The sequence below is a fragment of the Phragmites australis genome, chromosome 21 (assembly GCF_958298935.1).
Source record: "Phragmites australis chromosome 21, lpPhrAust1.1, whole genome shotgun sequence".
Taxonomy (NCBI): domain Eukaryota; kingdom Viridiplantae; phylum Streptophyta; class Magnoliopsida; order Poales; family Poaceae; genus Phragmites; species Phragmites australis.
Window position 1 is genome coordinate 12,231,014 of NC_084941.1, and position 14,637 is coordinate 12,245,650.

A 14,637-nucleotide genomic window follows, 5' to 3' on the forward strand; every position below is an offset into this window, starting at 1 on the left:
ACTAGTCCAAACCCTAGATAGTCATAGTCACCAGAGCGTCTCCCTCCATGTGTTCACCGGTAACCAGCCTTTGCGGCTCCTAGATTCATGGTTCTGACGCTCAAATTCACGTGTATTGTACTATATTACTATTCATGATTCTAGCGCTAAGAGTTATAGTTTAATGCTTTCGAGTTTAAATTATCGATTTCTGATCAATACCGATATATTTTCGTTCTAGCAACATTGTTTTTGCTTTTCTCGTATTATTGATATCGAATTCATTTCCGATATTATTATTATCGACTTCATTTTAAAAAAATATAAAACTGAAAAATAATTTTGACCTTTTTCGTATGTTTTCATCCCTACGTATACAGATGGTGTGGGAAGAAAATATTGCATGTCCATCTCGCGCGCGCGCTCTCTCTCTCTCTCCAGCGCGCTGCGAGGACTCCAACGGTCGGTTTGCCCGACACGCGGGCGCCCGAGCGCGACTCCCGCCATCTCCCTCGCTTCGCTTCCCCATCCTCCAACTCCTCCCGCTCCTCCAGATGACCAGTTCCACCGGCCCAGACCCCCCACGACCAGCACCGCCACCGCTTCCTCCTCCTCCTCCTCCTCGCCGCCGCGATGATCCTCCGCCCCGGCACCGCCGTGTGGGTGGAGCACCCGGACCTCGCCTGGGCTGAGGCCGAGGTCGTCTCCTCCGCCTCCACCCCCTCCTCACCATCCACCGTCACGGTCGTCCTCTCCAGCGGCGTCAAGGTGAGCATCCCCGGCCCTTGCGTGCGCTGCAGCAGACGTGTTTGTCGAATTGCCTGGCCGCCGGTTGGATTGGGTTGGGTTAACTTTGTGGGTGTTGGTGGTGGTGTGGCCAGGCTGTGGTGGACGGGAGGAAGGTCCTGCCGAGGGACACGGAGGCAGACCTTTGCGGCGTCGATGACATGACCAAGCTCGTCTACCTCCATGAGCCCGGGGTGCTCTGCAACCTCGCGCGGCGCTACGCGCTCAATGAGATCTACGTGAGTGTCCCCCCTTCTCACGTTCTCTCTCTGTCCTCACAATGTCGACTGGTTTCTTGTGTAAGGACTCTTGTTCTAGCACAATAGTGACCTTCTGTAAGATCAAGTGGCTAATGTATGTGTACGGGGAAATGCCAGCTGAAATGGTTATATTTTTTGTAACTTCATAATCATTGGCTGATATGTGGTGTTCTGTATGCCATCTGCTACTATGGATTGTCATTCCAACGCTTCTATTGGTCTCTGTAGACATACACAGGGCGCATCTTGATTGCAGTAAACCCTTTTGCAAAGTTGCCTCATATCTATGATATGCATATGATGGAGCAGTACAGAGGCGTGCAGTTCGGGGAATTGAGCCCGCATGTTTTTGCCATTGCTGATGCATCATACAGGTATGAAACATGGGAATGCTTGCAGCTTGTTAGAATTAATATGGATTGTCAAGTAACACTTTTCTCTGTCTTTCTTCAAGAGCTATGGTTGGCGAGAACTGTAGCCAGTCCATATTAGTCAGTGGAGAGAGCGGTGCTGGAAAAACGGAGACTACCAAGCTCATCATGCAATATCTTACTTTTGTTGGGGGTCGTGCAACTGGTGATATCCGCTCCGTGGAGCAACAAGTTCTAGAGGTAACTTCAAGTTTTGTCATCAGGGGGCTGTTTGGTTGTCGATCCAAAAAAGCCTGACCAAATATTGGCCATGGCCAAATTCAGAACAGGGTCAAATTCAAAGTAAAAAAGTAGTGCTTGGTTTGTACTTAAGCCAAAGTTAGGCCTCTGCTAAAGACGAAGGTAAAATTGGTGTTTGGATTGCCGTCAGGCTAAAATATTTCAAAACTATGAGTATGACATATAAGGTTCATATGTTATTAATTTTTAGTATCAAAATATATTCAAATGAGGTCTTATTTTATAGATTAAATTGTAAGAAATACAATGGTACAAACAGATTTGTAATCGGATGTACAGTTTAGCAAATAGTGTCATTAGAAACTTGATAATACTAAAAGCATGGCATTAAATGCACCATTCACGAGGCGACACGTGGCCATGGCTGTCCATGGGGCCAAGCCAAAATCGCGGCGCACAAATTGGCCGCCCGGAAAATACCCTGCTTCGATGTTGACTGTAGATGGGCCAACCAAATTTCTTTTGGGTGCAGCCAAATTTTGTTCACAAACCAAACACAAGCCAAATGAATGGGACACGATCAAAATTTGGCTGGACACGTCAAGGCCAAGAACCAAACACGCCCCAGATATGCTTTTGGGGAACAATTAGTGTGTCCTGTCAAAGGCTTTATGTTTCAGTAACATTTTTTTCTACCGAAAGTGAGTTTTTCCAACTGTTTCACATGACTGTATGGTTTCTCACCTGTACATCTGTTTCTGCATTTCAATACAGTCAAACCCACTGTTGGAGGCTTTTGGTAATGCACGGACAGTGAGAAATGATAACTCCAGGTGAGCTTTGTTCAATAAGTTCCTTTGAGTCAATCAACTTGTTTGACACTTCTTCATAAAAAAACTTGTTTCTATTGTGCAGCGCAATTACATACATATATCGTCTGATATGCTTAGAACACTGAGGGTACTGTAGTTATTAATTGAGCATGAACGAAAGAAATGAAGCTAGGAACTCTTAGAGCATGCTCGATAATAGAGCTCACTATTGTCTATAAGCCCATGCTATATCATCTAGAGACAACACTTACAGCGTGTTTGGCAAACGATGTAAAGGGGCATATAATTAGAGGTGGGAGTTAATGGAGGGAATTAGCATGGGAATTTGACTTTTAGTCCCAATCCCTTGTTTGGCATGTGATGGGAGTAAATAGAGAGTTCAAGATGGAGTTTTTATTCCCTTGTTTGGCGAGTGGGTTTGGGGGTGGAAAATTGTAAGGAATTGATTTAGTTCACAGGCTGTATTAACTTAAGTTGTGATGAACAATGGATATATATTCATCTTGTACTAAAATACAATTCCCACCCAACTACCACCCCTCCCCTTGGAAAGAGATCGGTGGGAGTTCATCCCTCAACTCCCATTCCCTATCCCACCAAAACTCCCACTACCACGAAACAGATAAGAGATTTTTACGCCCCTATCCCTCAACTCCCTTTCCCTCCCACCAATTACCCCCAACCAAAAGCACCGTAGAGACGACTAATACAATGAGTTATCTCTTCTAATGGGACTCTTTCCTTGTTATCTCTTTCTCTCTCATCTTCATTTACTCTCTCTCTCGCTTGGAGTCGTGTAGAGCCGGGCTCTTGCATGAGAGCCCATTCCGCTCTTTTTCTCTTATCTCTCTCCTCCATATGTGCAAAAGTGCCATGTAAGCAGGCTATAAAGCCCCTTATTGTATTTGCTCTTATCAGTATGCTCAAAAGACCAACCTGTATATCATATGTAAACGGGTGGGGAAAAGGTTGTATATAAGCATGATAGCTCCACTTGCTGGTGTACTGTTTTCTTGTGTATACCCGTATGTTTTACTTACTATTTTATTTTATTGCAGTCGATTCGGAAAATTTGTTGAGATTCAGTTTGACAAATCAGGTAGAATTTCTGGCGCTGCAGTTCGAACTTATCTCCTGGAAAGGTCTCGTGTTGTGCAAATATCTGAATCTGAAAGGAATTACCACTGTTTTTACCAACTTTGTGCATCTAGGCAGGTTTGTCTCTAGACCTACTGTTGATTGTATTAGTTGTTATCACTGAGACCAATTTTGATGTTCCCATACCATGAAATTATAAAAGTTGGATCTGAAAAATCTCAAACTTATGAGTATTTAGCTTACAATTGATGGCTTATGGTATGTACATCTGTATCACCAGGATGCGGATAAATACAAACTTGCTCACCGTAGGAACTTTAACTACCTGAATCAAAGCCATACATACGAGTTAGAAGGGGTCAGTGATGCGGAGCAGTATTTGAAAACACGGAGAGCAATGGACATTGTCGGCATATGTTTTGCCGATCAGGTTTAATCTTGACTTTATTCCTACCTGGGAAAGAAAATTACTCAATTACTGTCCTCTTGATAAATAGCTTTGACTCACGATACTACCTTGCATTCTCAGGAAGCCATATTCCGTACTGTGGCTGCTATCCTTCATCTAGGAAATATTGATTTTTCTCCTGGAAAAGAGTTCGATTCGTCTGCTATCAAAGATGAAAAGTGCCAATTCCATCTCCAGATGGTTGCTGATTTGCTTATGTGAGTGTTTTTTTATTCATCTCTATTCTTAGGTATGAACATTGCTTTCGTAGGTATTCTTTTCTTTTAGTTGGCAATAATGATATTGGCAGTACTGCGTGGGCACATGGGTATTGATTGTTTGTGAGCATTGCCTATACATTTTTTTTGAGAATTTACCATTACTTATAAATTATGTGATGCATAGGCACCATTTTATAGCAGTTCTTATTTGTTTGTAGGGTTGATGCAAACCTTTTGCTTTCAACACTGTGCTATCGCACAATTAAAACTCCTGAAGCAAACATAATCAAGGCAGTTGACAGTTCTTCTGCTGTAATCGGCCGTGATGCTCTTGCAAAGACTGTTTATGCTCGATTATTTGATTGGTATGACCACGTCTCTTCATGACTGTTTTACATTTTTGAATGTGATGCTTATAAGGTGGTTACTGCAGGCTTGTTGACAACATTAATAAGTCCATTGGGCAGGACATGGAGTCGAGGGCACAGATTGGGGTCTTGGACATCTATGGTTTTGAGTGTTTTAAATATAACAGGTCAGCCTTTCTGTCCTTTCTTGCAAGCTATCAAGCAAGTGCCTACTTATATTCCCCTGCCACAAAGCAGAATAACTAAACTTTTTAGTTTTTGTTGGTGTCCACTCTTCAAGGAGCAGCTTAATTCAAATTACCTACTACAAATATTTATACGATGCTAACTTTTAATATTTTGTACAAACTTCAAGCGAACAACCAAAGGCCTACTTATATTCAGCTTCCAGAAAGCAGATTAGGCGAAATTGAAGTTTGTGCTGGTGTGCATTCTTGAAGGAGCTGCATGATTCTAAATAATACCCAGTTAAATTATTTATGCGATGCTAATTTTTACCATTTTGTAGAAACACAAGTAGTGCCAGATTTGGTTACCAAATGACCAGCTAGCTTGTAACTAACTACAATCATTATAGGCATGTTTGGTTCCCTAGCCCACTCTTGCATAGCTTGCGCTTGGGCAAGGAATTATGAATAAGGGCACACACACACAAACACAAGAGAACAAAAAAGAGTAGGGTGGAAACTGGAAAGCCACACTGTAGGGCACTACAATTCCAAACGTACACTGCTAGCAGTCTTGCTTCAAATTCTTTAACTCGATTGTCAATACTGTTGATAGTTTCATATTTAGTCAATTCTATTTTATCTTAGTGGAATTTCTGATGACCCTTCCTTCTGCTAGCTTTGAGCAGTTGTGCATCAACTTTGCTAATGAAAAGCTTCAACAGCATTTTAATAAGGTATTTATGACCCTCCCTCCTCCCGTCACTCCCTCTCATGCACTCACATATTTGATCTATTTTGTTTCTCAATCCAGCATGTTTTCAAGATGGAGCAGGAGGAATACGAAACAGAAGAAATTAATTGGAGCTACATTGAATTTGTTGATAACCAAGATATATTGGATCTTATTGAAAAGGTATAAACTTTCGAAGACTAAGATAACCTATAAAGTTACATTTGAAAGATTGTGTTACCAATTTTTCTTGGTTTTGCCATGGTGAATGAATGTCAGTATGCCATTGTGGCATTGCTAGGTCACTGTAGTAATCCTTGCCCTCCTTATGCATGTTAAGAATAGCAACTTGTATTCACTGGTGGCCATATGTCAGTATATACATGTATATGTGAGCAATATACAAAGAACCCTTTATAACATGAGGATATTACAGAAAAGGCAATATATCTCTAATACCCCCTCAAACTCATGGGAGATCAACCATACTGAGTTTGGAGAGATAGAACTTGTGCTGAGCTATACTCTGTGCCTTCGTGAAGAAATCAACTAACTGAAACTCTGAATGAACATGCTAAAGATCAATAACCTCATCATGTACCTGTGTCCATGTGTAAGAAGCATCAACACTAATATGCTTCATGAAGCTCGTACAACACATCAACAGTGGCATCACCCTACTGAAGAGACTACTCTTGACGAACAACAGACATGTAGAGAGCATCCTCAGAAGGCTCATAGTTCTGACGAAGATGAATCCACATCTAAATAGCAGTAGAGAACTAAACAATCTTAGAAGAAAATCGAGGTTTGACACTAGCAACAGAATGGACGCTGCACGAGCATCACTGAGCATAATCAGACAACTGATCTCGGTATAGCTTAAGGCATCTTGGTAGGCGGAGACAGCCTTATCATAGATAGCGGTGGTGGCTTCAGTAGCTTGTTTGTCTGCTTTGTTGGCAGAAGGCTGCATAGGCTCCGTCAGAAGAACAGGGGAAGGCAGACAAGAAATGTCGTCAGAGAGAACACCCTAAAGACGAAGCTCATGCATGTGAATGCGCATATGCTGTGCGAAATCTTGGTAGTTGACACCATAAAAAATCATCGAGCACAGAGGAAATGAAACGGTGCCCGACGACATCCTGAAGAAGTGGCAATGACAAGAGCACAAAGGAGTAGCGGCAAGCGACGACGAGAACACAAAAAGATTAGTGGCGAGCGACAGTGAGAGCGTAAAGAAACATGGTAGTTGTCGCAATTTTTTTTGGAATTGATGGATTACTCTCTGTTCTTAATAGATCAAAGAGAGGTGACGACACACGAGGGCACCTCTGCCAGAACAGAGAGAGCTGAGCCAAGCCGGCGGGGAGGCAGAGGAGTCGGTGGGGGAGGTGGCAGAGCTAAGTTAGCGGGGAGGTAACAAGGCTGTCAAGAAGGTAGCGACGCAGATCCGGCGGGGAGGGGGCAGAGCCATCAGGAAGGAGGCAGCGTAGATCTGGCGGGCATGCGGTAGGCAGAGCGGCGGAGGCAGACTAGAGGCAGCGCGGCTCATTGGAGAGCGGCGCGACGGGTGAGACGGGTGGGTGGGAGAAGGCCAACCGATGAAGAGAAGACCGGCACAGAGGGTTGTGGTGGGATGTGTGGAAGTTGCAACACGAAATGAACGACTTAGAGAAGAGAAACCCTAACCCTAGCTTTGGCTCTGTATACCATGTTAGTAATAACAACTTGTATTTCCTTGAGACCATCGGCCAGTACACACACATGTGAGCAATATGCAAAGAACCCCTTATAATATGGGGATATTATAGAAAAGACTATATATCTCTAACAATGCAGTTGTGCTCTCTTGATTACGTAGTTTGCACTGACTCCTATTAATTTATGTACCATTGTGCACACAATGAACATCCAACATGGTATAATTTATTAAACTTTCTATTCATAAATTGTTTTTACACAGAATTGTTAGATATATATTGCCATCTGTGTAATATTCCCGTGTTATAAGGGGTTCTTTGCATATTGCCATCTGTAATTCTATATATATTGGCGTATAGCCTCAAGGGAATACAAGTTGCTATCCCTAATGCGGTATTAGAGCTAGAGTTTCTTTTATGGACGCAACAACTCATCCCGATCTAGCCTCTCCTTTGTTCCTGGCCGGATTTGCCTCTTCCTTAAGCCAGATCCAGCTCTACCCCGTCGGATTCGCCTCTTCCCCACCGATTCCGACCTCATGCGTGCCGCCTTTCTACCCGCCTGCCCGTACTCTCTTTGCATATTGTCACCTGTACATGTATATATACTTGCCTATGACCTCCAGGGAATATAAGTTATTATTCCTAACAAAATATGGTAAATATGGCACCTATGTGGTAGTTATTATTTGATTTCCAGATGACAACAGTATGCTAAATTATACTTGCCATTTTACAGTAGAGGCATTGCCATAGTTATGTTGGAACGTTTATCTTAATAATATTTTGCATTTTGTACATAAAAACAAACATTAGAAATCAATATAGAATTGGATATAGTTATGACGAGGAATGTTGTTGTAGTCTTTTGCTTTTTAATGTACATTTAGCTGCATGTTTGAACTTCTGATAAAGATTGTGTGTAGCTTATGTGTTATGTATTATGTAGTACCAGTGTCTACTGTTGGTTTTTTTTTTTGAGGGAAACAGTTATCATACTGTTGGTTTTGTTGTTGATGTGATTTATGTTTCACGCTAGCATATTATCTGCATGAATGAAAAACACTTCAAAATAACTGTACCTTTAATAACTGACTTTAACTATTGGGTGTCATTATTTTATGCATGTGCCTGAGTGAATATTTAATCGAACTATGCATATTTGATGCAAGATTTTGTACTTCTTTTACCAAATTTGCATAAAACAAAACATATCGGCCTTAGAGGATTTCATCATGAAATATATACCTAGTGCTTAAATTTTCTTCTATTTTTATGTTAGTTTATCTATGTATGGTTTATTTGATTATGGTAATGCTGTTTTGTTCTGCAGAAACCAATTGGCATAGTTTCACTTTTGGATGAAGCATGGTAAGATTTTCACGTTGTGGTGTTAACAGCTTGTGAGTTCCACATTCTCATTTTGTTCTAGTGTTGTTAAACAGCATGCTTGGAAAATCAACACATGAGACTTTTGCAATGAAGTTATTTCAGAATTTGAGAGCACACCCAAGACTAGAAAAACCAAAGCTCTCAAAGACAGATTTTGCCCTATCTCATTTCGCTGGAAAGGCATGTCCCGTGAACCAACATTTCTTGTAAGATATGCTTAGCATTCTGTTTCTTTTGAATAGATTAGAGCATGTGGCAATGACTGGCCTACTTGTTTTTAGGTGACCTACCAAACTGATTTATTTTTGGAGAAGAACCGAGATTATATAATTGCAGAGCACCAGAATCTTTTGTCTTCTTCAAAATGCTCATTTGTTTCTGGCATCTTTGCTTCGCAACAAGATGATCCATCAAAACCATCTTATAAGTTTTCTTCAGTAGCTTCACGATTTAAGGTATAGTCTTTCACTTTATTGTTTTCTTACTTTCTCCTGGACTTAAAAAGCCAAATTCATTTTCTTTCCTCATATTTACTGGATAATTTATGGCCTTATTTAGGGTTATTTGTATTTGTTCTTCTGACCAGTGTGGTATTATAAACAGCGTTTCTGCATGGTAGAATAAAGGGAAACAAGAAAGAAAAAGCCCTATGCATATTTCAAAGCTTAATATTTCTTATGTATATGTTTAAATTCTTGCAGTCAAGGAAACACAGTTGAATTTCATCATGAATCTGTGTGTGCGCACGCTAGTGAATTCATGATTAAATTCTTTGGAAGTTTTAATTGCTCTCTCAAGAATAATGCACGAGTAAATTTCATTTTTATTTGATTTTACTTATGATGTGGTCAGTTATCTACTCTCAACAGCAACAACTCCAAGCGCTAATGGAGACACTTAGCTCAACTGAACCTCATTACATCCGCTGCATAAAACCAAATTCTCTGAACTATCCTCAGAAATTTGAAAATGGCAGTGTACTACAGCAACTGCGTAGCGGGGTTAGTACCATTGATTTTCTCCAATCGTACTCTAATGTATTGTCACTTGAAGTTTGATTTCATGTCATGATTTTTCCATTCTGCTCAACTCGTTCTTTTGTTCTGATACGCTTTATTCTGGGAATCCTATAAACTGTTCTGCCCCATCTCAGATCATGTGATCTCTGTAATTTAGTTTCTTTATTGGATTTCACTCCAGGGTGTACTAGAGGCTATTAGGATAAGTCTGGCTGGTTATCCCACAAGGAGGACATACTCTGAATTCGTTAATCGCTTTGGACTTCTTGTGCCAGAACACATGGATGAAAGGTAATATGTTAGCATTGTTGATGAGTACTTTAGAACCTCCTTGGCATATGGCATCTTGCATTAATGATTTCACTGTAGTGCAATAAGCTGATGATATAGTGCGGCAGCACATGGGAAGGAGGCGCGGCATAGACGGGGAGGTGGTGTGAGATCGATCTGTGAGAGAGAGAGAGACGGTAGGAGGGAGCCGACGAGAGATCGGGAAGGGTGGGTGGGCTATATCAGGATGAGTTGCTGCGTCCTTAAAGGAAAACATAGTTTTGATATTATTTTAGGTGTAGCAACTTATATTCCTTATAGGCCATATAGTAGTATATATACATATACAGGTTTGTAATATGCAGAAAGCTCCTTATAAAATGAGGATATTACACAGACACACTAAAACGCAAATATATCTCTAACAAGAATTAGAATTCTATCTTTGTTAGACAAATCTTTAGTTTTCATGCAGTCACTCAAAAGTTTCAATACATCTTTCACTCATTTTACAATTAGTCATCACAAAAACCTTGGTTTAGCATGTAGCTTAAGATTGAGCTAAGTCAATATGAGCTATGTGTCATGTAAAACAAAAAGGTTCTGCAAAAAGATTTCAGCATGTAGCCGTCGCCGGTTCACCACCGTCGCCGCTGGCTGACGTGGTCTCTCTGCTGGATCTGTAGCCTCCCCTCTCCGTTCCCCCATCCCGTCGCCTGGATCTAGTTGCTGGTCGCCGTCACTCCTGCTGGATCTACACGTCGGTCACGCTGCCTGCAGCGTGCTAGGCTGTCAGCGCCGTCTCCGGCGGCTCGTCGGGCGCGCGAGGACGAGGCGCTTCGTCGCCGTTTGAAGGCTCGCTGGGCCGTTCGCGGGCAACACCGCCGAGTCTCGCCGCTCGTCATGCAGGCCCGCGTCCTCGCCGCTGCTGCTGTGTGCCCCCGCCTCATTCTTAGAGATTTCGCACCTCTTCGTTCCCCAGCTGCTATGGAGCTCATTCTGAGCAGCTGTTGAACCTTGTAAAGGATTGGGACTTCACTCTAGGCAAAAGGTTTCGGGCTGAGGTTCTGCAAAAGTTTAGATCGTCTGTGCATCATCCATCTTCTTCTCCACAAGGATCTTTCTTTTTACTTGTGGTGTTTCGTCATTTTATGTTTCGCCTATCTGAAGATGCTATCAGCCTAGCCCTTCATGCTTGCTTGGGTGGTTCTTCTGCTGGTTTTCATGTGGAGTATTTGTGCGACCGTCATTTTCGTTTCTCGGTTGCTTCAAAACAAGTAACCCAAGTAGGCTTTCTAGTCTGTGCTCTCAAGAGAATCATCACCAAGCACTTTGATGTTTACTTTCGCTTATGGAGAGATGGAGTTAACAACTAGGTGGCAGAAAAGAGAAAATGTCTTCAAGAAGAAGAGAAGAGCTGGACCTATGTCACGCACAAGCGCATAAAGAAGAAGAACTCTGACAAAAGAGTATCCTTCGCAAGAAAGATAGTTCAATCTTCACCAATCAAGAAATCAAAACCAGTAAAGCTCAGCTCGGTGGTCAAGATTGGAAGTCTCTACTGCCCCCTCCAAAATTCTGATGCAAAATTAGTTTTTGGTGTTCACCGTCCAGCTCTATTCAATTCATCTCTAGGCAGTCAAGTTCCAGTCAACAGGATTTCCAAAAATCTCAATCGTGCTCTTGGCTTTATTCCCATGGTCAGGCAGCCAAAGGGGCAGGGGATAGCTCATGCACAACCTTTAAGCATGTTGGCAGCTGAAGGTGCATTTCCCAAAACCCTCTTCCCTCACCCAAAACTATCTTGCTTAAAATGCCTTGGCTTAGGTCACCTTGCCAGTGACTGTGTGAGCCAGCTTAGATGCCTTTTTGGCTACAATTATGGGCATAGAGCCAAACAATGTATAAAGAGGCTTTCTAGTCATAACAGCAAATGGGTCCCTAAGCACAACACCAATAGTGGCTCTAGTTGCGCTTCTGTTGTCGGACCGGGTCCCACTGGGCTGCCTGAAATACAAGAGCCACAAAATGAATCTCCGGAACAACAACTTCCAATAGCCAAAACACAAGCAGCTATTCAAGATCAACACAACCAGCAGATGCAGCTTGATGCACACATGGGCCACAACCAGTTTCCCTCTGCAACGTAGGAAGACAAGCTGCCTCAATTCTTTGCAAACAATATCAGGCACCTGACGATGGTCTGGGTAAACCAACCTCAGAGTTGTGGAAGGAGCATAACTTCTCTCAACATCCCTTCCTCTCGCATCAAGCTGGACATGCCATGGTACAACACAAGTAGCACCAAGATCACAGGCCCAGTTTTCATAAGTCAAGACAAGTTCACAGAACCAAACTGCTCAATCTTTGCAACAAGAACCGTTCCTATCCTCATAACACCACCTCAGTTAGCAATTGAGCAAATCCATCAAGCAAAAGATGTTCTCAGTAATGGACAACCAGTCAGGAAAGTCTACTATAGAAAGAGGATTCAAAACAGGACTTACAGCCTGGAGAGGCATCCAACCCTCACTTTTGGGCAGCAAGGGATTAATCTTGATAATGAGCAGTGAGATAATGATATTGTTGGGATGGGAATAAGACCAATTGGGGTATTTGGAATGCGGACACTAATAATCATGCAAGTGATGGGAACAATAATCAGGTTTTGACTGATTTGCCTTTGGCTGTTGTTCAAGGAGAGGATCTTCCTCATCAGGATGATGATCAGCCAAATTTGTTCTTGGCCCTGTCAGTGCCCAACTTATCTCGGGATGGCAATCAAGATAATTTGCAACAGCTAAACAATTGCCTTGAAGCTCATCTGAATAATGGTCAGCATATGGGCGCAAAGGAAGAGCATCATCTGAATAATGGTCAGAATATTAGTAATCTGTATAATGAGGAGGGTCTTTCTCTGTGGGCCAAGTATTTTGCACCTAAAGAACAAGCTGCTTCTGTGATTGAGGTTCCTTCTGACTGGGCTGCCTTTTTCACTTCCATGCTTCTTACTCCTAGCCACTTTGACTGGGTCAGAAGTTTTCTTTCCTCAAGGGCTTGGACCTTCCTTGCTTCTTTGTCCTCCCAGCAAAACAAGATCCAGTTCACTTTGCCTAACAAATGCCCTTTAGACTCTACTCCAAGATTCCTTCTGCAAACTATCAGCGATAAGGATGGTCATTCTACTCCTCGTTCTTTTTCTAGTGACAATCTTCCCAACAGTACCTCTGCAATCCATAGTATCAAGAAGAAAAGAAGACAGGTGCCTATGGTAGAAACAGAAGTGAGAAGAAGCTTGAGAATCAGGGAAATGAAAAAGGGTTTCAAGAAAAGCAGTTGTTCTGATAAATATTGCTTTGCTTGCTCAGCTGAACCTCCTTTAATCCCATCAAAAGTTATCAAGAGCTTAGGCACCTCTTTTGCAAAGATAGCACCTCAGGCGATGTCTGATGAGGCCCTAAGCTCAAAGAAAAAGTCCAAGACAACTATTGGTGACAAATGTTCAACTATTGAGGAAGAGAATGATCTCCAGCATAAATCAGGTTCTAAGGCCAAGAAGAGTAAGAAGAAGTTTCCCAATAATAAGTCATCCAAAAGTCGAGCAAGTGGCTCTCGTGTTCCTGCATATTGTGTATGTGGGTAGTGCTTGTATCTTTTTTGAGTGTTTATGGACCAACAAAATAACAGAGCTTGTAGAGATTGACGTGTTCTATGCTGGAATGTCAGGGGCATAAATTCAGATTCTAGATGGACAACCTTGAAAAGTAAAATTGTAGAGGCTCAGTGTGACATTGTTTGCTTGCAAGAAACAAAAAGAGAGCAGTTTGACATTTCATACATCAAAAAAATTTGTAATCAACAATTTGACTCCTTTTTCTTTCATCCATCGTCTGGTGCCTTTGGTGGGACCATTATCATTTGGAAGGGTTCTCGTTTTTCTGGTCAATTGGTCTTTCAGAATGAGTTTGCAATTTCAGTTGAATTCACTTCTTTGCTTTCTGGTGCTCATTGGTTCCTGACTAATATCTATGCCCCCTGTACATCTGAAGGGAAGGTTCGGTTTTTAGACTATTTTAGAAACATTGATATGCCTGAGGATGAAGATTGGCTGATTGTGGGTGATTTTAACCTAATTAGGTCCCCAAATGATAGAAACAGACCTGGTGCAAATGTTAATGATATGCTAGCATTCAATGAGGCCATCAATAACCTTGGTTTAGTGGATATTTCTCTAAAAGGACAGTCTTTTACCTGGTCTAATATGCAACAAAACCCCCTCCTTGAGAGACTCGATTGGTTCTTCACCTCTATTTCTTGGACGGTCTCTTATCCAGGAACCTCAACTTTTACTTTATCAAGGGAAGGTTCAGATCATGTGCCTTGTGTTATCTCTATCACCACAAACATCCCAAAAGCTCAAGTTTTTAGATTTGAAAATTATCTAATGGAGCACCCAAATTTTCTGCACATTGTTCAGCATGGTTGGAATGTGCTGGTTCCACAAACAGACATAGCTAAAATTATTATGGCAAAGTTTAAAATTTTGAGAAGGGTTTTAAGAGCCTGGAAGGAGCTTTCCAGTTTGGCTACTAACACTGAAAATGTAAAAAGCCTTATTATTTTTCTTGACATGCTTGAAGAAGTGAGAGACCTAACTCTGGAAGAATGGAACTTCAGGAATATCTTGAAACATCATCTTGATTCCTTACTGTTGCAACAAAAAATTTATTGGAAGCAAAGGGGAACTAT

At 41.8% G+C, this 14,637-nt stretch overlaps 1 protein-coding gene across 2 annotated transcripts in view; it reads left to right on the top strand.

The window, feature by feature from the left end:
- The first annotated feature begins 376 nt into the window (after positions 1–376).
- Positions 377–14,637, top strand: part of LOC133902949 (protein OPAQUE1-like) — a 35,881-nt gene continuing 21,620 nt past the window's right edge. Inside the window, exons 1-17 of one of the 2 annotated variants that reach the window (XM_062344276.1) lie at positions 377–747; positions 861–1,004; positions 1,254–1,399; positions 1,480–1,636; positions 2,411–2,469; positions 3,528–3,684; positions 3,848–3,997; positions 4,097–4,233; positions 4,455–4,601; positions 4,670–4,771; positions 5,451–5,508; positions 5,586–5,687; positions 8,541–8,578; positions 8,653–8,779; positions 8,881–9,054; positions 9,469–9,600; positions 9,800–9,909. In XM_062344276.1, coding sequence (XP_062200260.1) covers positions 613–747; positions 861–1,004; positions 1,254–1,399; positions 1,480–1,636; positions 2,411–2,469; positions 3,528–3,684; positions 3,848–3,997; positions 4,097–4,233; positions 4,455–4,601; positions 4,670–4,771; positions 5,451–5,508; positions 5,586–5,687; positions 8,541–8,578; positions 8,653–8,779; positions 8,881–9,054; positions 9,469–9,600; positions 9,800–9,909 — 2,075 coding nt within the window. In that variant the 5' untranslated portion in view covers positions 377–612. Of the gene's footprint in view, positions 748–860; positions 1,005–1,253; positions 1,400–1,479; positions 1,637–2,410; positions 2,470–3,049; positions 3,345–3,527; positions 3,685–3,847; positions 3,998–4,096; positions 4,234–4,454; positions 4,602–4,669; positions 4,772–5,450; positions 5,509–5,585; positions 5,688–8,540; positions 8,579–8,652; positions 8,780–8,880; positions 9,055–9,468; positions 9,601–9,799; positions 9,910–14,637 lie in introns of those variants that run through there. The other variant, XM_062344277.1, reaches the window with a different exon arrangement.